This window comes from Pseudopodoces humilis, chromosome 14, assembly GCF_049639895.1.
Source record: "Pseudopodoces humilis isolate 2021_Gansu_Grassland_sample_001 chromosome 14, ASM4963989v1, whole genome shotgun sequence".
In the NCBI taxonomy this organism is placed as follows: domain Eukaryota; kingdom Metazoa; phylum Chordata; class Aves; order Passeriformes; family Paridae; genus Pseudopodoces; species Pseudopodoces humilis.
This window is the reverse complement of record NC_142213.1, coordinates 7,195,362-7,219,121: the sequence shown is the minus strand read 5'-3', so window position 1 is coordinate 7,219,121 and position 23,760 is coordinate 7,195,362. Positions and strand designations below refer to the sequence as shown.

Sequence of the window (23,760 nt, the reverse complement as noted above, 5' to 3'; positions counted from 1 at the left end):
GGATCCTGATCCTCTCTCCAGATATGTACAGCTTTATATTTTTTTATTGTTACTTTTTGGCAAGCTCTCTTGATTTACACCCATGCAATAACTCAGAATTTGGCCTCCAGCACTGGAATTGGTCCTGACATTATGGGCAGGCTCTGGCTGGCAGGTTCTCCCAAATGAAGGTGGATGCAGGCAAGCCATTGCCTCTGATCCCCCTGAACAGACATCCTAGGTATCAGTGGGTGTGCTCAGGGACCACAGGCAGCCCTGTTCACATGCATTGTGTGAATCCTTGTGTGAGGCATCTCGCACTGCAGAAAATTCCTGGCTCCTGGAGGAGAGCCTTTCATGAGAGGCAAACAGCTTTGAATAATGAGGAGTCACAGTGGTGAACGGCTTTCCACAGAACCAAACAGCTCAGACACCTTATCCCATGCTGGGACTCCAGAGCGCAGGAGGCTGAGGAGCTTCACTCAGCCCATTGCAATTCCCCTTAGCCCACCAAGGGGTGTTCCTTGGTGCACCAACAAAACGCGGGGTGCACCGATAAAACACGGGGCTGGTGATGCGCCCACCCCATGATTGTCTCGCTCGCACACGCTCACGTGCTGCGGTGTGGTCCAACAGCCGCCCCACCCCGCGCAGGCAGGAGAAGGACTTGCTGCGTAAGCAAAAGCTGGGAATTCTCACCGCTGTGCGCAGCACTCTGCGAGCGTTCCACTCCCGTTTGGGGAGAGCTTTTTTGTGTTTACCTGCAATTGCTGGTGCCAAAAGAAGCTAGAAAGGACAGCACTTGGCTCCTTTGATCTTCGTTCCTCCTGCATTTGGAGATGGCTGCACTCCTGGGCGTTGGACAGATCGTGCTCTGGTACCACTAACACTTTCTCTCTCGGCAGGACTCGGAATCACTGGACGGCTGCATTCAGAGTACGTTATCAGCACTCTACCCTCCATTTGAGGCCACCGCAGCCACTGTTCTGTGCCAAGTTTTTGATGTGGTGGAGAAGACGTACCGTGGGGATGGACTGCACTACCTCATAGACTTCCTGATTCCAGCCAAGCACATCCTGCAGTGCATTCAGCAGGATGCCTGTGTGAGTACATCATGCTCTCTAAGGCCTGTGAAGGCTTTCTTGGAGAGTTTTCTTTCTGCTCTCGTATGCAAAATGGCTGGCAAAAAGCGCTGGAGTATGTATGGCAGCCTAGGTGGGAGGGCAGGCAGACAATTAGGAAACAGTTGAGAAACTGTTTTTGAAGCTTAACCCTTCAGAGATCAGGTGTGGAGCACGAACACCAAGGGCTTAAGGGAAGAGGTTTAGCGAGATGTTTGCTAGATGTGGCTGACTGGGGTGGCCTCTGACCCCAGCTGTTCCCTGGCCCTGTGGATGAAGCTGTCGGGCTCCCACCACTGGCAGGATGATGTGCGGGGTGAAATGCTGCCAGTCGGTGTTTTTCCCAGAACTTCAGCTCTCCTTTGATGGTTGCTGAAACAGTCACAAGGCTCAGTAGCCCCGAGGAGTCACGTTACATTTACTGCCAGAACGAGTCCAAGATTAATGTGCTTTACTGTTGGGAGTCTAAAATGTTAGAAACGATGAGTCAAACACCTCCATCAAAAAACTTGGCTCCAAGTCTGCAAGATGAAAAAAACCCAGCCAGCCCAAACAACCTAAAATGTGGGTTTGTTCTAATCTTTTTGTCTCTGAATGCAAAGTGGGGCGTGTGGCCAGGCTTTCAATTCAAGTCCTCACGGTAGAGGGTGAGGAATTTCTAGGAGGAGGAAAAACATGGAATAGAGGCTGAAATCGTCAGTTACTCATTTGTTTCAAGCAAGTGAAATACTGGGGGGACAGACCCATCACATAGGATGGAACCATATGAGCTAGGCATCTTGAAAGTATGTTTTGGTGCAGTGTTTGTCGTCCCATATTGTCACCAGCTTGGTGCCAACCATCTTTGTGAGTCGAGGAGGATCTAAAGTGGATGACCTTGCTGCTCTCTCCCACCCTGAACACTGTTATAGATGTTATTCCATCAGTATCTGTAATTGGAGCTTCTAATTCCATGGTGCATCGTGTGTTTTTCCCCTTTAAAGAAACAAAAGGCTTTTCGTTTGTACAAACTAGTAATTATTTCAAGACGTTTCACGGCTTTCCCCAAAACACCGCCCTCGCTCAAGGAGCCAAGGTAGCAATTTCCCCACTCCTCGAGATTCCGGCAGCTTCCGAGCGGCCAGCGGTGCCTTGGGCAGGTGAGGCGGCGAAGGGAAGGGAGGGAAAGCAGCAGTGAGCTGGGCCCACAGTGCTGCTGTAGCAGAGGGGAGGTGTTCGGAGCAGGGGCTGAGGAACGGGCAGGAACGAGCGCGCACCCAGCGCGGCCCGCGCCGCCCTCGGGCCGCCACGGCTGGGACACGGGCAGGGCGGCAGGGCGGGCCTCGGCCGTGCCACAGCCAATGGGAGGACAGCGAGCGCTGCGGCAGCCAATAGCAGCGCGGGGAAGCCTTGACGGGCAGGGTGGCTGCGGTTGGGCTGTTGAAGGGCCGTTGGAGCACGAGGCGCAGGAGTGCTCGGCCGTGAGGCGGGAGAGGTGTGAGGGCAATGGGCGCTGGGCGCCCGCAGGAGGGAGAGAGGTGAGGGCAGTGGAAATTCGGGGTACTGATGAGGGGAGTATGAGGGCAGTGGGCACTGGAGGAGCTCGAGATGCTGGTGGCCCACCAGGCTGACTTGGAGCGTGGGCTCAGGTGACATGGAGATGTGGGGGTGTCTGAGGTGTCCTGTGGATGGGGGAAACCTGCACGGTGGGGCTGCCCTACTTGTGTAGCACAGTCTGGGGAGGTGATGCAAAGACACGAGTTGTTCTTGGAGGCCTGCGTGCCACTGCCTGGCCAGCCCTGTAGCTACATGTGGGGTTGGTTGGACAGGCGCCTTTAGGGAGGGCTGCACAGGGCTTAGCATTAGGTACTGGAGGCTTTTGGTAAAGTGTGAAATGTTTAGGAGAGTGGTCAGCAAGATCCTTTCTTATTTGAGTGTGACCCTTTCTGTCTGTGACTTACGATTTTTTACTTCCAGAGTGGTAATACCCTCTTTAGAGTTGTGCCCAGGCTATTCCATATTTTATTTAAAAATCTGCTTGTTTGATCTTTTAAATTTATTGTTATTTATGAAATTTATTTAAATTGCTGTGATCTCTTCTTCCCCAAACCTCCACTGTATGCCCCTTCATCTTTACAGTCTGAAATCACAGAGGATTTAGTAAGAGGTTTCTTACTAATTGCTTTTTGGAAGTCTTGCCTGCCTTTTAGAGAATATAAACAAAGGCAATACTTCCTCCTTAGTTTGTAGTTCAGCTTCTCCGTGTGAGCGTTTCCTAAACACACTAGAGGGAAAAGAATTAACTCCTGTCCGAATGACTACTGTAGAAAGTCTTGAGAGCGCTAGATCTTTAGTCAGCTTCTGCAGTGACAAAAGTGTAAATGGCTTCATGAAGTATTAGACAAGTTAATGGCCTTCAGTTGGGTGTATTAAAATCATTAGCCTGTGTGTGATTGCTCAGGGACTGGAAGGGGTGTTCCAAGGGGGTCTGTCTCTGCTTAGCACAAAGTTAAAAAGCAGATTTTGCCTCTGGCTTTGAGATGACATCCTGAGCTAAATGGTCTGTTCCAGCTTAACCATCCCTGTAGCTGTAGAAGATTCAACCTTTGTGCCATTTTTGTCATTGGTACCCAGCTCTTTCCTCAGAGGCAGCTTTATTCCTGGCTGCAGCCACTGAGCGTAGAGGGTTTTCCTGGCACTCCTCTGATGAGCCTGGTTTGGCTCAGTAGTGTTTGGACATGAGAAAACCAAATCCTTGAGCCTCAAAATGAGATGTTAAAGGGACTGTAATAAGCCTCTTCACATAATACTCCCTTTGAAGGTGCATTTTGGAGCAGGAGCAGCATGAGGATGCTCCACTTCTAAAGTTCTAAAGCTCTGTGATGTTTAGGCTATTGTGGGACTTGCATTCTTGCTCTGGATGTTACTCTCGCTCTTGATGCAGTTTAGAGTGTGGCTTTATAGGGCTTTTCAGGAACTTCAATGCATTTTGGTTTTGCTGATTTTATTGCTGAGTTTTCTCTTTATGAGTCAGTAGGCAGTAAGCATCTAAGTAGTGAGGCTGAGTTTTTTAATTTCTTAATGTATGAATGGCCCTCCAGTGGGTTAGTCTTCATCCAAGTTTTAACAGAATCTCTATGTCAGGCACGTGCTGATGGAATTCAGCCTTATGCTTATGCTGCTGCTGATTGTGTCTTTCACTTTTCAGTCCTGTAAACTATAATAGTTTGGGAATTGATCTTTGTCTGCCTCTTCTTTCCCTGAAAGATCCTTGGTACAGACCCTTGACCTTACTAAACTTACTAGGAGATATTCTAATGGGAGAGGAGGGGTTGGTGTGGTGCAATGGCACAGCCTCTTCTGGAAAACTGCAAATTGCTCTAGTTTAAAACTTATGTACAAAATACTTGATTTGGGCACTTTTGTAGGAGCCACAAGCTTTGTTGACTGAGGTGCTATGTGAGTCTTGAACTTGATACAGAAGTCTATGAAGTACCTGTAGCCTAAGACCTGCTGGAGCCAGAAGCAGCTTGTGTGAAGTGCTGCAAGAGGTGGTCTTGGTTTTCAAAATTTAACTGTGTTGTGGATGAAAGGAACTTACTGGTAGTGGCATCTGTGTCTTGCAGATCACAAAGCCTGAGAACATCAGACTGCACAACTGAGCTGTGCCTTTGAGGGAAGTAGAAACAACTGTGTTAGCTTGTAGGGGTTTTTGGTTCTAACTTATTAGAAAGAGGAAAGAAGGGGAGGTGGGTCTGCTCTGAGTCAAGGTTAGAATAGAAAGGTAATACTAATATGATCCTTCAAGTAAATGAAAACTAAAGTAAGATTCAGTTTTGTAGTGTTACAGTGTTTAAGTACATCAGTAGGGCAGTAGCAGTACGTGAACAGAAGTAAAACTACTGTGACTGAACTTGACTATTTCAAAGAAATAGGACTGGCAGGTCTCCATCCTGGAATATGGAAGAAGTTACCATATAATGCCAAATGTAACAGGGATTTTATTGAATCTGTTAAGTCAGGGCTAGTAACAAAATACAGAAAACAAGCTGAGCCTACAACATCGTGCACTGAGCAAGGACTGAATTAACTGACCCTTGAAAAACTGAATAACATTTTCATGTGGTTTGCTCCATGGCAGGTAGTGTCACACCAGCCTTTTTAATAAACCAGCTCTCTCTAGAGAGATAAGTTTTATTGTTTAATCTCTGCCATAAAGGATTTATTAGGTAGTCATATGGAAGATTAATTACTGTGTCAAAGGGATTGAGGTTTATGCAAGAATTGCAAGATGGCTACAAACTGGTGAAAGGGAGGGAGGATGTTGTAATGCGGGGAAAACAGAGTTGGAGGCGGGAGTGGTGAAACACTCAGTGCTTCTCATCCATGACCATGGCATGAAAAGTAAGAGTATGTATGGCACGTTTGTGGTGAAACCAACCTGGGACGCACAAACAATCACCTGGAAGAGGAGGGTGATAAATGCATTGCATAAGATGAGCTCTAAAACTTTGTACTTAAATCTTCGTAACGGTCAACTCAGAGGGCAAGCACGTGCCTCCACAGAGTGGCAGGCAGAGCTTCTGTTGTGAACTGGAGCTCATTAGTTTGAAAAGAAAAACAAGTGGGTGACTGTGTTACTGTAGGGGCATGACTGGAAGACAAGTGGGGTCTTAGCATTAGGAGATGGTTCTAGCACATTTGGGAAGTGCTGGTGCCATTATAGGCAGTGTTTTGCAATGCTTTGCACAGTAAACAAATGTTTTTTAAGAAAATGAGATGAGCATTACAAAGGAGATACTTCAGGCACACCAAAGAGATGATGAAGGTAGATGTGCTAAAGTCATATGAAATGAGTTAATAAGTCTAAGCAGTGGGAACACTTCCAGAGAAGACAGGGTTGAGGAGGAGGAATTACTGAATCTGAAGGATGATTTGGTTTTCCAAACCTGTGAGCAACTTTGCTTCAGGTGCAGGGAGAGTTAGAAATCTGGTGGGGATGAAGTTAAAGGTTGATGAACATACGAAAAGAAATTGCTTTATGCCAGTACCTGTTGTTTCAAGGAACCAAACCAGGAAGTTCTTTTCAGTTCTCTGGTTTCTCTGCTGTATGGCAAAATATTTGAATTACTTGAATCTGAAGCCTTGTCATACAGAAAAAGATGAAGTGAACTGTGGAATTGATGGCTTATATCATGGCTTAATTTAAATCTTACCCAAATAGAATCAAGTTCAAAGCACTGAAATTATTTTTTGAAGCTGTGATAAAGCTGTAAATAATTGAGTCAAGTCAGTTCAGCCATAAAATTTCAGTTCTTTTACTTGGGTAGGATTTGTCTGAGGCATGGCCTGACTGCTGCTATGTTTTGGGAATGAGGAAATTGCTGGTATGTTAAGTGTGGTTCCTCGCAGCTTGCTCATGGCACTTGCTGCCTTCTTTCTCTGTGGCTCTGCTGTGCTTTCCTCATTTGCTGCTTCCTATCTCCTGTTTTGTCTTTGCAGTGTCTTCTTCCCTTCACTGGGAGGTTGCAGCCTCCCAGTGTAACTTGTGCCCACTGTTCTGCATAGGTGGTTTGTGTTGGTAGCTTTTCTTATTTCTGCTTATTAAAGAGAAGACCTTAGTGTGAAAACCTGCCTACACCAGTAACCAAAGACCCTAAATTAATTTGTTTTCGTGATCTCTCTTATTGAAAACCTTGAGCTGAGGTCTTTTTTGCTGTCGCTGAAAACACTTTCTCTTGTCTCCATAGGCTCCGTACTGTGGATTGCTGTTTCGTCACGCGGGCTGGCCACTGTGTATTCAAGAGAAGATTGTAATCCAGCTAGCTCCCATTGACTGGCGAATCTTGAAGCCTGGTGATTTCTACCTGCAGGTGGTCCCCTCTCTGAAGAAGCCTCCACGAATTGTATTGAAATGTTTGGCAAAAGATAAGCATAATGTAGAAGAAGTGGTGATTCCAGAAGTTTCATATACCTCTATTTTTACGCTGGAATGGTTGACTACATTCAATGGAGAGCGGATGGGCATAGCACTGGAAAATTGTTTACTAACCACTGATGACAAAATATTTCGTGTCCCTTGGGACAAAGTGGTTAATCCTGAATTTATAAATAAACCAAAAATAATTGAAAACAATATCATCTCTCCAGAAATAACAGAGGAACGTTCAATTTCGTGCCTCCCCACGGACCATACTGAGTGCAGTTCACCAGATCTGAGGTCTCAGTATCTGCAGGAACTAAGCCCAAATCGAGACAACCCTGTCATTAGCAGCACAGCTCTGCAGTTAAATGAAGCTCTGGTCAATGGCATCTGTACAAGTCCTGTGACTCAAGAGAACCTGACAAGTGACCTCGAAGGGGAGTACGTTGAGCTGGCAGAAGTTTCACTGCCCAGGTTTGGGCCACAAACAGGATCTGTAACCCAGTCACTGGCATTAAGTTATCTAACTCAGCCCAGGGCACAAGTGAATGAGTCTCAAGCCAAGCACAGGTTTATTGTCATACAAGACAGCAACTACTCCAAGAACTTAATTCAGTCAGCACTTATGCAGAAGGAGCACTGCCAAATGGACACTCTGAGCACTTCTACAGAAATTCTCAAAAATGTTACTCCATTGGAAGGCAGCAAAGTGATGGCACATGAAGAACTGTCTGCAGAATGTCAGCTGATACCAGCTGACCCTGGAAGTATGGGTGATATCTTTCCTGTGGCTGAGTCTCCCGCTTGCCGCACAGAAGATTCAGCTGCAGAGCAGGAGGCTCACAGTGGACACTCGCTGGATTGGCGGTATGCGCTGTGCAGCTACGGTGATGTGTGTGCTGGAGATGCTGTCAGCTGCAAAGCACAAGTGCCTGGTGCCCCTGGAAATATGGAGGGAGAAAGGGATGGACCTGGTGAAAATGCTGATGTTGAAACATTGGAGCAGAGCCCAGAAGTGATTCTAGATGCTACTGCTGCTAAAGAGGAAGTGATGCTGGGAGTACACACAGAACCACTGACTAAGGGTCCAAAGGAGGATCCACTGATGGATGCTTCTCCTGTATCTGTCCTAGGGCCTTTGGGACCATATTGCACACTAAAGGAAAGTTCTGATGTCTCTTGCCAGGGTGTCAGTGGAAGTGTTGAGTCAGTGCAGATCACTACATTGCCTGAGAATTCAGATGTGGGTGGGGAAAGAGGCTCTTCTTCAGGGAATATGGCAGATGTAAGTGCTTGCTGCAGCAATAATGAAGCAAATACCAGTTCTCCATTAAATCCTCCAGAAGAGAACCATGGAAATGTAGATGAATTTGAGGTGGGAAGGAGAGACAGCCAAGAGGAAGTGAAAGAGTCTAAAGAAATGTTTACTGTAAATGAAAATCAGACTAGTCATCGTCAGTGTTCTGTGAAAGCTCCAGTGGATGGAACCTTGTCAGATGGCGAAGAGCAAGGGCATAAAAAGGCTGAAGAAGCTGTACTACTCCAAACTGCCCTGTCAGCAGAGGGGAATCAGATGGCAGAACAATTGAATAACGGTGACTTGTTGGCTCCCAATGCACAAGAAGACAACTCAAGTCTGTTCAAAACCCAGAGGTCTGGAGGGAGGTTTGAGGAACCACAAAGACTGGAAAACCATGGCTGTGAAACTGAAGAGAACTCTGTGCTGAACCTGGAGTGTGTTGCAGTTCAGGACTTGCAGGGACAGGTGGAGAACCAGGAGAGTTCTTACAGGGAAAGGTTGAAGGCTGCAGCCTCAAAACCACTGGAATCCATTGAAGAGGAGCTGGAGGGTGGACCACTGTCCTCAGGACCTGCTGAGGGGCATACAGAGCCTACCACTCTGCACTCCCAGCCAGAGGCAGCTTCTGGGGCTTCTCCTAAAGGTACAGCCATTGGATATTTGTGTGGTTGTGTTTGATAACATGGATTGAAAGCAAAGTCCTCAAGGAGTACTGCTTGAATACTACTTATCAGGCAGGATTTGATAAATACATCTCGGAGGGTTTGGGTTAAGTAGCACAAAATACTGGGAAATTACTAAATTGTCATTTTTTTTTGTGGCATGAAATTAGCTTTCTCTTCACAGGTGGGTTTACTGTGGTATTTTGTTTAATAATTCTTTGCAAATTTACATTGATACAGGACAAAGTTCCATTGGAAGAAGCTTTTAATTTCAGTTAATCTGACTGCTGGTGACCTCCTGCTACATTCATGACCTGCAGAATGTGTGAGGAGAGACTTGTCTAACTGTACAAGTCTTTCCTAGTTGAAAACTGGCTTTAGGAAGATGGCTGTGGCAAGAGGAAGCAGCAGTGGATGCCACGTTAAAATACCAGCTCTGTAACATGACCTGAAGATCAACAAATGTATGTGCTGATAATGATTTAGGCAGCAAACTGCAGAGCTGAGGGATTCCCCCCTCTTCCCTGCCTTCCCCTCCGGCATGCTTTCTTCAGCTCGATTATGTTTCAAGTAGGAGCTGTTTAACTTGAGTGGGAGACCACAGAAATTAGGCATTTAACTTCAACTCAGATGGAATGTTCAAGCAAGTATTACCCAGATTTCTTGATGCTTGTGTTCCTGAGCTGTAGCTGTGCTACTTCAGGAGGAATTGAGAGGGCAATCCAGGTGTCTGCCTTTTGCACCAGACTGTAGGCAGGCAGCGTGTAACCGCATGGGCCCGGTGCGGGATTTGCCCAGCTCTGCTGAGTCTGGAAAGCTGCAGCTCAGTATGCAGATCACACAGGGGAGCGGGTGTGCGGCGGGGGCGGGTGGAACATGCCATTCCAGTTCAACAGCTCTCGTTCCCTGAGACCCCTGGCTAGGAAAATTACCCAGCTTGAAATGTTGGAGTGAGGACTCTTGAAAGGGTTGACGTACAGACCCATGTTGCTAAAGCGTGTTTGACCCTCTGGGGCAGCAGATCCAGAGCTGCTTGTCTTGGGATGTGCTGCTGCTGTAATGCTTGTCCTGGTCCCAAATTATGTGGCCAAGAGCTACGCCATGATTCCATTTGACTGCACACATACCTGCTTCTCAAGTGTCAAAAGCCACAGTTTACCTGATGTCTTAGTGACCTCCTAATGGAGCTAAATTAGTGTCCATTGATTAAAATAAGATTTCATTAGCATTTGTATCAAACTAATTTAATTCCATAGTTGGGCAAGCCCAGGGTTGCCAGGCATTTCTGATACTTTTGAAGTGACAAGCATTTCTCTTCTGTGAAATGGAGGGGTCAGCTCAAAAGTTTCTATTTCTGCAGTACACGTCTCTCTGAACATCTATCACCATAAGCAGAATAAAACCACAACAACTCCTTCTGCCTGTCTGTGAGTCTTGGGGGGATATATGGCAGGAAATAACCATGCTGTGGGTATCCATTCCCCTGGCCAAGCTGAACCTGGCTTGACTTCATGCTTGCTGAGGACCAGGCCATGGAACACCTTGTCTGTGTTTAGTGCTGCGTGGACACCTTGTTCATGAGTCCAGTGGCTGCTTGTTCAGTGTTCCCATCTCTTCTGTCTAAAATTAGCCAGGTCCAGCTCATTCAAGCTTGTTCTCACTGGTCCAAAGAATAAATCCTCACCACTGCTGGAGATTTCAGCAGTGATGGACCGCTCTGGGGTACACATGGAATTTGCTTTTAATGAAAGATGATACAAATGATTCTGGGGATCTGGCTGAAATAAGTGACATTCATGGCTCAAGTCTGCTGATGTTAAACTTGGGCATTGCAGTTTAAGAAAAAAGAAAACCTTGTTATCTCAACGTTTGTAAAGCAAAAGAAACAACCTAAATTGCCAGGAAAACCACCCAAACTAACCAAATAAACTTTATGGCAAAGGGCAGCTCAAGTATCTGTTAATGCTGACAGTATTTCTTAAACACTATAGCTGGCACTATAAAAAGCTTAATCTATTCAATTACATTTGATTGCTTTGAGATCCAAACAAGCCATCCTCTTATCTAACCCCATTAAACCCTCAGAGATGTACTTATAAGATAATTCAGAGATAAAATTACAACGCAAAGCAAATGTCCTACAAATGGCCTCTACTTCTCCAGCAAGGCAGTTCTATAGGTTAAATTCTGTGTCTTGCTGAGGTCATTTTGCTACTATGATTGGAAACTGTGGGACTCTTGCCTAAGCTATAAATAACAGCAAATCTTAAGCTTTACTGGGTCAATTTAGCTCTGAAGTTCACACCTCAGCAGCAGTGGGCAGAGGCACAGTTTGCTCTGTGTGAGGTGGAGGAGCTTGCTTGTTACAGCAGATATTGTAGATTATGTCAAAATACTTGTTCAGAACTGGGGCATCTGAGTTTGCTGTGTCTGCAGGTTTTATCTTGTCACTTAACTCTCTCCCTTTCCTTCCATTCTCAGTGAGCTTATTTTGTGCACAAATAGAGTCTAACTTAGAAAGACTTAGATATAAATAGAAGAAAGCCTGAAGTCAAATGTGAACTGTTTTGAGTTGGTCGCTTAAAATTTACACTGGTTTCATTCACAGATAATATGGCTGCTGTTTTTTCCTAATGACTAACATCTAAATGAAAGTGGATTTTTAAACTTCACCTCTCTGGAAAGAATTCCTCTATTTTGTGGGTGGAAAATATCTTGATATTCAAGAAATAGGCTGAAAAGCCACACTGGGGCATATTCAGCAGCACCTGTTAGGGCGTTCTGTTCCTGGTCCCGGTTATTACCTGATGTTAGCAGAGGTGATACTGGTGCTGGGGCAGTTTGCAGGGAAAATGCTAATGTCTCTTTGAAATGCACACAAGCAAATCCTCCTCTACCACTTCCTTAACCTCGGGGAAAGGTGGAACCTGCAAACATGGCAAATTCAGATGTCCCTGTTCTCAATTTGCTTTTAGATGTAATCCTCCGCATCCTACAATTTCCGCTTTGGTGAGTGCCTCCACCCCAGATTGCAAATAACAAACAGTGTGCTTGGGCCTGTTTGGGAGAGCTGGCATCTGCAGGTCTGAGCTGGGCTTCAGAAGCTCAGGGAAGAGTTTTGTTTGGGCAAGACATGCATAGTCTGGAGGTTGCACAGCTTTAGTGAAGTTTCCCCAGGGCTGAAAAGATGTGGTAGCTTGACTGTGTGTGGTGGGCTGAGCAAAATGCTTTTCTCCTACCTTTTGGTAGCTGCTACCTCATTCTTAAGAGATAAGCAAGGCAGAACTGTCACATATATTTATATATTTCTCTTGCCCTGGTGTGTAACTTGTGTGGAGCACAGCTATGTTCCATTTCTTGACTTCTTTAAATCTCACATTTTGGTCCTCTTTGCCAGGCCTTACAGCTCATTGACAGGTGATTCCATGTTCTCCTAGAAAGTCTACCAGCTCTTAATGTGAAACCTTTGGGCACAACTTCATGATTCTGTGATGTTCAAGATAGCCTTTCTGCAGGGGATCAGTGCCCCTCTGAAATGCTGGTTCAGGAAGATGTTCAGTGTTGTCTGAAGTGGATGAGCTCTTGCAGCACTGGGAAGTGGAAGCTGAGGCAGCCCTAGGAACAGAGTGGAGCTCTGGTAGAGCCCAGAACTGGGCAGAGCCCTGAAGCCATCACTGCAGCTTATGTGACCAAATGCAGCAGGTGCCAAGCTGGATCCCAGGGGTGCTTCTCAACCAGGGGTGTTACCAGAGAGGAATGAGCAGCTATTCTGTCATGCCCTCAATGGTGTAGAGCCCAGGAGCTCCTCCTAGTTTCCCCCACTGTTGGATGGTTTGGTGCAGTGAGCCATGCTGCTCAGGGCACTTCTCTCATCTATTTTAGCAATTTTGGAAGCAGTTTGGGCTAAGCCTCAACCTGTAAATCTCCTTCACTGCTAAAACTTGTATTGAAAGCCACTTCAAGGACTGCTTTGTTCCTGGTCCTGCTCTTTAATGAAGTATTGGAATCTGTTAGTAAATAAACTGAGTCAAGTGTCAGCATTGTTGATGCAGCAGGAAGGTAGGGATGGTTGAAGTAAATTTTAAATAGCAATTAAAATGTTTGACTTCATAGCAAGCAAATAAATATTCCACTCTTATTTTCCTGAAGAAAGGTTGATATTTTTGTTGGTAGATACTGAAGTATCAGGATTTGTAGTGAAGTATAGCCTTTAATTTAGTGTAGCATTCTGCAAAGACAGGACTAGCCTAGTTGTGTACTAAGGATGCTAAAGATCTATTATTGAAGATCTGCTGTTACCTTCTAATTCTTGTGATGTTGGGAAATGGGGAATAATACTTCTTGCACAGTGGGTAGATACATTTTTTTCTTCTTTCCAGATAATTTTACATGAAAATTGAAACTTGATAGAACTAGCCTTAGTTTCCATGTAATAGCCAAGATAATTAATTTTAGAATTAACTGATTCTGATAACTTGTACTTTAGAGCTGAGGTGTCACACAAAGGAAGCATTTTCTGCAGTTCTTGAGCAGGAGCTGGTTGGTGTAATCATCTTGTTCTTCAGGGTTTTTAAACAGGTTTTTGACTTTCACATGAAATGTTAATTAAAAAAGGCTGGACAAGGAGAACAATATCTTTTTGGCTAATTCCAGCTGATTTGTCAGCCTCCAGTTGACTTATATTTTCAGGAACTATTCTGCAAGTGGTATTGGGGGAGTAATTCTGTCCTGATGGAGTAGCCCTCCCTGTCAGAGGCTGGTTTATCACTTCAGCATGCTCAGGCTGCTGGAGCTCAGCCAGGGACTTGCACTGTGCCAGACTTCCAGGCTGTGAGGAGACATGTACTTCTTGGTAGGACTTTGACTACAGTAATCCCCATCTGAATTGAGCTTTTATACTTTGCAAACTTCACAGTAAATTGGTTTCTTATTTTAGAATTACAGTACTATTAATGTTATAACCAGTTTTGGAATATGCATGCTGCTGGCTAAAGGGCTGGAGGAGCTGCAGAGTGCTGGGGCTGGGGGCACATCCCTCCCCAGTCTGGTACTTACCTGGGATCTTTTGGGTGAAACTCTGCTCAAGCTTCTGTTTGTTGCTTGTCTTACAGGGATGATTTCGGAAGAGACAGAAATGAGAAAGGAGGCAACTGGCACAGGTGTGGTGAAACCAGTGAGTAAAAGCAGTGCCCTGGAGGAAGCTTCACCACCTGTTACTCCCCCGACATCCCCAACTTCTGGAACTGCCTGGGGAGGTCAGTTTGCACCTACCATAGTCAAGGATGTGAACCCAGAAGTGCTCAGGAGTGGAGTTGCCTACTTGCCTGGTGAGTAGCTGAGCCAGAATGTGTCTTGGAAATACAGTTTGTAGTAGGGCAATGGAGATGAGCCTCCTTTTGCAGCGCTGGAGACTGGAGCCTATTCTATTTCTTTCACCCCAAACCTCTTCAGAAGTTCCACTTCTTGAATCCTCTGAAGTTTCCGAATGGGCAGGACAGGAAGTAGAACTTCCATTAATGTTAATTTGCTCTCAGGAGTGTCAAAATGTTAACCAAGCATGTATGAGTCAGAAATGCCTAATCTATGGGCTCATACTAGGAGTTCAAAAAGAGCAAGAGTGAGGGTGCAGCTAATGATGGGCTGGTGGGCCTGACATCAGACCTGGTCAGAAGAATAGGAACTTGATTCACTTGGTAGATAATTAAAGGATAGGAATGTAAAAAATGCTCTTTGACAGTACTCTTGGAAACCAGTTTTATTCTTGGTAATTAGAAGTTTGGTTGATTAAATGTAGCCACGTAGATATAATCGATTTTTGGAAAACATTTGATTTCATGACACATAGTGTTGAAAGGAATAATGCAGTGAAGTGGATGAGCAATGTGTAGGGTGAACAATAGCGTAGCTAAATACCAGATGACAAAACTAGCTTAGACTAGAATAATTCCCAGAATTATTCTGCTGGAATTGGGTTGTAGGTCAAATGTTATTCAGTGTTTGCATCTGATAGAACAAGGAATATCAAATAGCTGCAGAAAAAATTCTGCATGGGATGAATACTGGCAGAGGGGTGAACAAAGCTGAGGCTGTTGGACCGAGCAGCCAGGACTGCTTGGTGTACAGGCCCCACACAAGACGTCTTTGTGTTTAACCAAACATGAAGTAAAGCAGAGGAAGTAAGATCTACCTCTAGTGAGAAGCAGCATTTGGCAGCTCTGTGTAAGGAGCCCCTGTGGGCTTGTCCTTTCAGAGCCAGCAAGAGGGCTGTTTAGTGTGGGGCAGGAGGAGCTGCATTTGATCAGCTCAGGGGCCACGTACAAGTTGAAAATTGGGCAGAGAGCCCAACCTCAGAGGAGAGGTCAGTGCAATGTGGAGGAATTGGGAAGGAGAGCAGAAAGGCAGCACAGGCATCTCCCAGGTGGTGCTGGGTTTGCAAGACCCGTTTTGACCTCAGATGTGTAATGGGGAAGGAGACGACTAGACAGGTTAAGACACTGATTTTCCACCTCTGTATACTTGTTGGTGATGCCTCTGAAGTAGTTTGGGCTGTATTTCAAAAGGAAATGGTAAATATTAGAGGTGGTGCAGAGAAAGGTGACAGCCCTTCCTTGTAACAAAACTTTGTGTCATGACAAGAGTCTGGAAGGTTGTTTATATCATAGGATAATTGAGAAAGAGGTGAAATCACCTTTTTTGCCAGGAAGGAAGAAGGGAGTTGAAACTTTGCCAGTTTCTGGAAGAAGGTGAAATGGAAAACCAAGGGCAGGGCAGAGTAATGGTACGTTCATACATGTAACTTTGCATTAAGAGATGAATTGTTAAAACAAATTCCAAAGGAGGATTTTTAATCTTCTGGTCTGCTGATCAGCTTGGACATTTTTATGCTGTATATAACAGTCCAAAAAGTTACAGGATGAGAGAGAATCTTTCAGAGAAGCTCTCAGTCCATGCTGTTGCAGGAGCCTGACCATGTTACCTCACACTCACTTTGTCACAGACTCCTATCATGATGTACCATTGTTAAATGAGACAAAAGCATTTGAATATGTGATGAAGGGATATCTGATGCCCTTCAAATGCCCACAAGAAGCGAGGATTTGGTTTGATACTGCTTCCAGGAAAGTTTTTCTCTAAGGAAGGAATTGTGTTTCCTATAAAAGCACTATCAGATTTGATTGACCTCTCTGCCTTTTGGGATTTCAGTGGGCAATCCTCACACCTGAGGGAATGTACTCACAACTCAGTTAGATGCTTTATGTTAGTCAGTGGTAATGATACAGTAATTAGAATAACTTTTATAATGAATGGTGAATAAGAGTAATTAATTAACTAGTAGCTGATGGAGTTAGCCAAAACTTCCAGGATAGTTTCAGTTCAGGATTATGCCACTGTTGAAGACCTAGCCCTGATGGCTCTGGTTGCTTTTTTGACATGGTCAGGCAATTCCCAGACTAATAGATGGAAGTTCAAGGTTTAATCAAATTCTGGTGATGCCCAACCTGCTTGATGGACAGAAGATGTTGCTTCAGAGTTAAAAAACTTATTAAGTACACAGTAATTGACGGCTTTGGGTTTTTATTTTTCTCTGTGATGGTCCCCTTATCTTATGAAATGAATTTTATTAATGAGCTTTTTCTAATTTCTTTCCATCTCTTTGATTATGCAGCATCCAGGCTACAGTATTTCAGGAGTATCCTGAATCACACTGATGATGTAAGATTTTTGTTAGCAGGAGGAAGCCTGTGTGACAGTTTTGGTCCCTGGGAGCCCTGCTTCAGAATGGTGTCCATCTGTGTCTGTGGCCCTTACCCGAGTCATGTCCTAGTGACAGATTGAGATCACACTGGGGCAGCTTTTCATGCTTGAGGCTGTCCATCTGTGTCTGTTTTACCTGTCAACTTGCATGCTTGTCCCTGGGATGGGGGAGAGACGTGGTCCAGGACAATATCTCCTGTGGTAGCAACAGAGTTAAGGAGAGAAAGAAACAGATTTCTCTTAGTCTCTGGTTTTGTCTTGTACTTGGGATTTCTACCCCCCCACACCCCCAATCCTTCTTATACAGTTTGTATGACAGGAGATGACTCCTGTTCTTGTGAATTACTTTACACAAAAGAGGTGTTGTCCCTCTTGTTCCCCAAATCACTTATCTTCCCAGTTGCTTGAGCAGGCTCACTGCAGGTACTGCCTGATTTTGAGTCTCAGAGGCAGTTCTGGCTTTCCAAAGTGGTGTGCCCACCTGCTCTTTACCCTGCTTTTGCATCTGGAGAGGAGGCTGGACATAATTCCAGAACTGGCACTGTTAGGTCCTTCTCTTCTTGTGATAAGCTGTGACTTTGGGCTTTTGGAAAATGGGTGGCAGAGAACTGGCTTCCTGTCCTTCCTGGCTAACTGAAGCAGAGAGATTTCTCCTTCTTCAGTGTATCTCAGCTCAGCTGGGTTGCCCATACTGTGCTGGATCTATTCCCTGGGCACTGAGCAAGCTCTGCACATAATGAAAGCCTGGCACTGCCTCTGCCCTTGTCAGAGCTGTAGGCAGGCAGGAGTGTGCTCCTGGAATGTTCTCTCTGCAGCCTCTGAGGAGGAGGCTCCAGGGCTTTGTTTTGAGGAGCTGACTGGTTACGTTCTGAGCTCAGCCTGCAGCGTGTACCCAGTGCATGTTCTGCAGACCTGTCTGCATTCTCTCATCTGACAGCAATGTGAAGGTGAGATTCTGTAGCTTCAATTTATGAGATTTTTGCTTTTCTCGTGATTATCATTAGGCAACTTTGGTCATATTTACGAAGAATGTCAGTTTGGGTGGAAGACAGCAGCACAAATTTAACACTACCATGGGAGAAAGACAAACTGAGCTCATCTGCTTCACTCTGGGGCAGTATTTGGGTATTTTGGAAGTGTGTTTATAGCCTCCTACCATCTGCAACATACACTATATTGAGTTCTGTGGAGGATTTATAGGAAGGTGGTGGAGTCTTAGTGGGAAAATACGAGGCATACAGACCTGGAACCAGGTTCTGTTGAATTATTTGTGTGATTTCCACCCCGCCCCTCTTTTTACAGGTACGAGAGACAAATCGGGACGTGCAGTGGCCATAATAACAACAAGGAACACAGCCTGGTTAAACCCCCACTGCAATACCACTGAGCTTGTACGCCTTCTTCTGTACTTGCACAGCATCCCAAGGTTTGTGATGCTCTTGGGCAGACAGGGCAGACAGCTGCTGCCCTGTCCACTTTGCCTTTCAGAGAGGTGGGAATTGAGGCAGGAATGGAAGGAGGTTGATTTTATTGGCCTAGGAAATTGGTCCAGACAGTCCTGAAATGACACAGGTGGGAATCTCCTGCTAGGGTGAACAGGCTTGTGTTCAGCAATCACTTCACCTGTTCTGTGCATGCTGAGTGCACACGATGTGATATAATTTGGTACGTACTGAATGTTTTCATGTGTACCATGAATCCAAGCCATTCTTGCTATCCTTCATCAGTTCACAAAATGCCATTTGGGAGCTGTCATGGGGCAGTCATGCAGCAGCTCTGTGACAGTGTTGTGACATGATATTTTAGAGCCAGGCCTCCAAGCTAAAGGAAGGGAGGATTTGCAAGGGTTGAGAGTCTGCCTTGATGTCTGGCTGAAAATTGTGTTTGGAGTCTGCAGGCTGGAGTTTGCTGGAGCTTCTCTTCCTTTCAGTATGACAGACTCTTCCTTCCCAGCTCATCACTAAGTTGTAAAGCTAACTCTGATAGTGATTTTTTTTTTTTTTGAGGCCTTTAAACCATTAATAAGGGGAGCAGGTTTAACCCATGAGAAACTCATACTTTGTCTCTTACGCTCCTTCCTCCAAATCCGACTCTGGATGAGATAGGCTTTGGGTCTACTCCAGACTGGCTGCTCTTCTGAAACAGTGAGGCTGAAATCAAGCTTGTCCCTGAGCACAATTAGGAAGAATTGGTTTTGCATCAGCACCTTTTCCATCAGTGACACACATATTCTAGGAACAGGAGAAATGGGAAATTTGGTGGAAGTCATAGAATCATATGGCAAAGGTAAAAACTGAGCAATCAGTTGGTGGTTTCAGTGTATATGTTTTGTTTAGGAGAAGGTGGCCAGTTAGTTCCTCTTATTATGAAACCATAATATGTACTGTTTTTTCACCCTGCCCTGCCTACAGGTTCTGTTTTCCATAGTCTTGTTAATTTTCATTGGTGACAAAGTTGACCTTTTTGTCTTTGTCCTTGCAGACCAGAATGTCAGGCTTTGGGTCTCACCGTTCTTGTGGATGCTCGTCGCTGTTCGCCCTTTCCTGCTCTCTTGAAGGTGTTCAGCACATTGCAGGTGAGCCTCAAGCTTGAGCAGAGGAACACTGGCTGGCCTGCTGTCATGGTTGGGTGCTACATCTCCATCTGCTGCTTATGACTCCATCTGCCACTTGGCTTGCAGTTGGCTTTGGGAGGTGGAGATACGCACCCAGCCCTGCTTTAGGAGGATGACCTGGACTTGCCAGACTGCAGACAAAGCAAGAAACCCCAGCAAGTCTGAGTTAGGGGAGAACACCCCTCCCCACCCCTCCAAATTTGCTTTCATCTCAGTGCTGAGAACAGCCCATAGCCAAGTCTCAATGCTGTCATGAATTATCCTGCTTGGAGGTGTTGTCCCATGCAGTGAGGGGCTGTGTGAAATGTGCAGGGATTTTTGCCTGCCACAGAGAAGGGAGGAAGAGAAGCCTTTGCCTGCTGCAGTGGGAAGGATGCTGTTTGCCATGCCAGGTGGAAAAGCACGTGCAGCTGTTGATGTGGCCATTGGTGAATGATTAGAATTGAATGTGCTGTAACTCTATATTGCTTCAGGTCAAAGGCTTTCATATCAGTCACTTGGGAAGCCAGTGGGTTGTGTTACCCCCCCTTCCCAGACAGAAACTATCTGCTGCTGTTAGGAAGCCAGGGAGATGTAGTGATGACTGATCTTGTTTAAGCAGGTGTTCCTTTTAAATCAGAGCTTAGGTCTCTTAGGACTCAAACTGCAAACTGGAACAGGGCAATGTTTTAATGAAGCTGATGTCTGTGGTTTATGTGCTTCAGTGCCACATCTGAGAGTTGAGTCTGACTCAGAGGTCTGTCCTCCTGCTTCCTGGGCTGGGTGGAGCTGTGAGCTCTATCAGCGTACTCATTCTCTGTGATGGAGTAATCTGGTGCCCTGCTCAGTTCTGCAGAGGTAACAAGCAAATATGTTCACTTTTATGCTGTGCCCACACAGCAGTGGGCTTGCTAAAGCTTTTGAGCATTTCACTGTCCATGTGAGTTGCATGGGAGTCTTAGTGGCCTGATTTGGAAATTAGTAACGTATTCTGGCTGTTTCAATTCTCATAGAAGCATGGTAATAATGCCATTTTAACCTTAAGTTCACCCTCTGAAACGAGGGAGGGGGGAAGCTTTTTGCTGTGCTGTGATGGCTGTTTGGCTCTGAGCACCTGTTATCAGGGTGGTGCTACAGTTCTTTAACAGAGTTTAATGTGTTGCAAGACAGATTGCTGGACCTAAGTGCGTGCTCCAGGTAACAGCGACTGACAGAGGCTGATTACTCTGCTTATGGTTTTTTGATCCTTACACTGACTTTTCTGAAGATTCTGTAAAGGAGACCTGTTCAAGTAGCTCATCACCTAGTTATGGCACAGGAATAATCCCTGGCTTCTCTGAGCCTTTTGGAGATCCCTCAGCATTTACTCTGTGATCCCATGGCAATGTTCTACTCTGCTCTGGAGCAAGGATAGAGTAATACAGAAAACTGAGTGTAACTATAGTGAGGTAATCTAAGGGTTCCAGAGTGCAGCAGGAAGTTTGGCCTGGAAGTGACTGCACTGAACAGCATCCTGCTTTTCTCAGCTCTGCTTGTCTTCTGAGATGCTCCTAAATGTAATGTAAAACTGTTTCAGTCTTTGGATTGCTCCGTCAGTGGTGGATGAAACTGACCTCTTTAGCTGTGTAAGTTAAAAAATACATTGAAAAATACTTGATCTCTTTGGAAATACAGTTTCTTCTTGAGTTGGAATACCTTGACTGTGTGTTGTGCCTCTAAGGTTACAGAGCAGATCACCTCCTTGGGGTCCTTTCTGAAATCCCTTGCACATCTCAGTGTGTTTTATCTCTGGCAGACTGTCTCTAGAGCTCATTTCTGTGCTGTCCTGCACTCTCCTTACACATGATTTTACTTAATAGTTTCTGTGAAGCCTACTATGATAATGTGCTGGAATCTGTTAAATGTTGAGGTCCAGCACTGCTTGTTCAATTCTGAAGGGCTGTTTCCCTCTTGACCCAGCAGTGGGAAGCACTGCTTCACTGTGGGGAAGCACAGATCAGATGCGTTAATGCAGAGTCCCTTCCTGCTGGGATCTGTTAAACCTAGAGAGACTCCTGGGGAGCAGAGGTTCCTGGGTCAAGATCTGTCAGCCTGAGGAAATCTTCAACTTCTCCATCTTTCCAGAATGAATGCATGATTGGAATTAAGTGCTAGTAGACAACTTTGGGTACTCACAGGTTAGTTTTCCCTACAGCACTGTGAGTCTGTCAGTTCCTCTGTCCAGAACCACCTGGTTCTGGTAAACTGGTGGGAGCTTGTTCTCTCTTGAGGCTAGGGGCAGTTGCATTCTGGAAGAGTTTTTTTCCTCTTGGAAATTTGAAATAATTTTTCTCTTGAAAATATTGGGTGGCTGGGAAATCTTTGTGTCCCATACAGCAGCCAAAGCAGAGGGAGTGGGGCAGAATAAAAAGCTGCTGCAGAGCTATCTCAGGAAGAAGCAGGAGGAACTCTGGCAGCTCTGTGCGGAGGTGAAGGGAAGTGCACAGTGTGTGCATGTTGCAGGAATAGATCAGGCTTGTTCCTGTGGGAAACTGTGTAATGATGCTTTGGAGCAAGGATTTTTGCAGGGATAAATGCTGTAATGTTTGGTTACAGGTTGTCACCAGTAAGCTCTGTGCTGGGGGGGCAGATCTTAAGAGGAACTTTGCTGCTCAGAAGTGCTGGGCTGTTCTCTTGCTCAGTGAGCAGGCAAGGCATGGACAGTGGAATGTGTGCCCTGCCTTCAGTGAGCAGGTATCTGTGGGATTTCCCTCTGCCTGAGTCTTAATAGAGTTGGATTCTTTTGAATTTCCCATATCAAATGCAAAGGCTTAATCCTATAATCGGCTGTTTGTGTGTCGGATTGAGAAGAGTCAGTTTAGCATTTGAAAGCAGAGAAGTTCTGTGCAAACTTTTCCATTCAAGAGGTGTATTTGCATTCTCATTTAGTGCAGAAGCACAGAGGATTTTGGTCTCATGTTGAGGACCAGAGACCTCATGCTATTCCATTAGAGTGGTCACTTTGAGACTGACTGAGGTGCCTGGGGAATGACTCTGCCATCTGCACAAACATTCCTGGCAGACTGTGCTTCAGACTGTGCCAGTGTTGTTAAGTCTGGCCATGGGTTTCCATTTGGAGCAGGAAGCCAGAAAACTGGAACTTGTCTGAGAAACATTGAAGAAAGTATCTAATTCTCTTTTAAAATAAAAATAATGAAAGGATCTGTATTTACCCTGGTGCTTTCTGAGCTCTTCTTGATGCCCCTCTATTCTATGCTGTCTACACTGTAGGTGTTTTTGGATGTGAGGAGTTCACTTAGATGTGTGGAGCTCTTGTTTCTTTGCTTTTATGTAGTTGGTTTTGTTAGCAAAGGTAGTAAGAGCTTGTGCTTAAAGCTGCAGGAAAGCTTCCTGAAGTGGCATCCTGCTGTTCTCAGCTCTGCTTCTCTCCTGAGATGCTCCTGGTAAAGTGTTACAGTCTTTGGATTACTCCATCAGTGCTGGATGAGACTGACTTCACTGCAGCTGTTTAAATTAAAAAATATGGTGAAAAGTACTTGATTATTTTGGAAATACAATTCCTTGTTGAGTTGGAAAACCTTGAACTTTTTCCCTTGACAGCTTTATTTGTGAATGGTTTTTCAGTTTCTATTTTTAGGAGTAACAAACAAATGAGTGTTTTGGCTATTGTGGTAACCTCTTGTTACACCATCACTACCTTTATCCCTCACTCAGACTGCACATTTTGTGACTGTTGGCATAGGAGAGGGATTGTGTAAGAAAAGGTTTGTTTAGTACCATCATCAGCCTTGAAGCTGTGTCCAGTCTTCATCCTTCAGTACTTTATAGCAGATAAATTCAGAGTTGCTGATACAGCTGTAATATCTCCCCATCCTCTCTTCAGTATTTACCTAATGAGCCTAATTATGCAATAAATCTTTTTTGGCCTTTTGATCAGTGTTCAAAGAACAGTGAAAGTGTGAATAATTCACTTTGGAGAAATTTTAGATGATTTAGAAACCTCCCATGGTTTTGGAAGGTGTTTCAGTTGGGAGTTTTTTTGCTTCCTGTTTAAAAGGATCGTGGTTTAGGACTCGATGAGAGAAAGGTCTTTTTCCTCTGTTTGGAATCTCTGCTGCTGCTTTCTCTTGTAGAATTTGGGCTCCTTGAGTTGGCATAGTTTCTTATTTGCTGAGCTGGGCCCAGTGTCAGGTTAGGTCATTCAGTCTCTGTTGGTCCACTTCTCTCTGTACTCTGGCTCTTGTGCTCCTGGCAGATCTTTAACCCTACTCACTGCTGGAGCTGTTTATTTAAACAACTTTCCTTTGCTGTTGTGGCCTGCTGTGTGGCAGGTTCCTTGCAGCTCGAGCAACACCGGAAAGGATTTGTTGCTTGACAATTACTGAGATCTTTGCAGAGGCAAAGACCGTGTAGGAGACATCAAAATGGGATGGCTCTTGTTTAATCAT

The 23,760-nt window shown here is 45.1% G+C and overlaps 1 protein-coding gene across 4 annotated transcripts in view; it reads left to right on the top strand.

Moving 5' to 3' along the window:
- The window catches only part of PLEKHG4 (pleckstrin homology and RhoGEF domain containing G4), an 86,229-nt gene that overhangs the window by 13,565 nt on the left and 48,904 nt on the right, over positions 1-23,760 (top strand). For all 4 annotated transcript variants that reach the window (XM_014255503.2, XM_014255505.2, XM_014255504.2 and 1 more), the window contains exons 2-6: positions 885-1,082; positions 6,830-8,945; positions 14,076-14,291; positions 18,022-18,145; positions 19,201-19,294. In XM_014255503.2, coding sequence (XP_014110978.2) covers positions 885-1,082; positions 6,830-8,945; positions 14,076-14,291; positions 18,022-18,145; positions 19,201-19,294 — 2,748 coding nt within the window. The remainder of the gene's footprint in view (positions 1-884; positions 1,083-6,829; positions 8,946-14,075; positions 14,292-18,021; positions 18,146-19,200; positions 19,295-23,760) is intronic.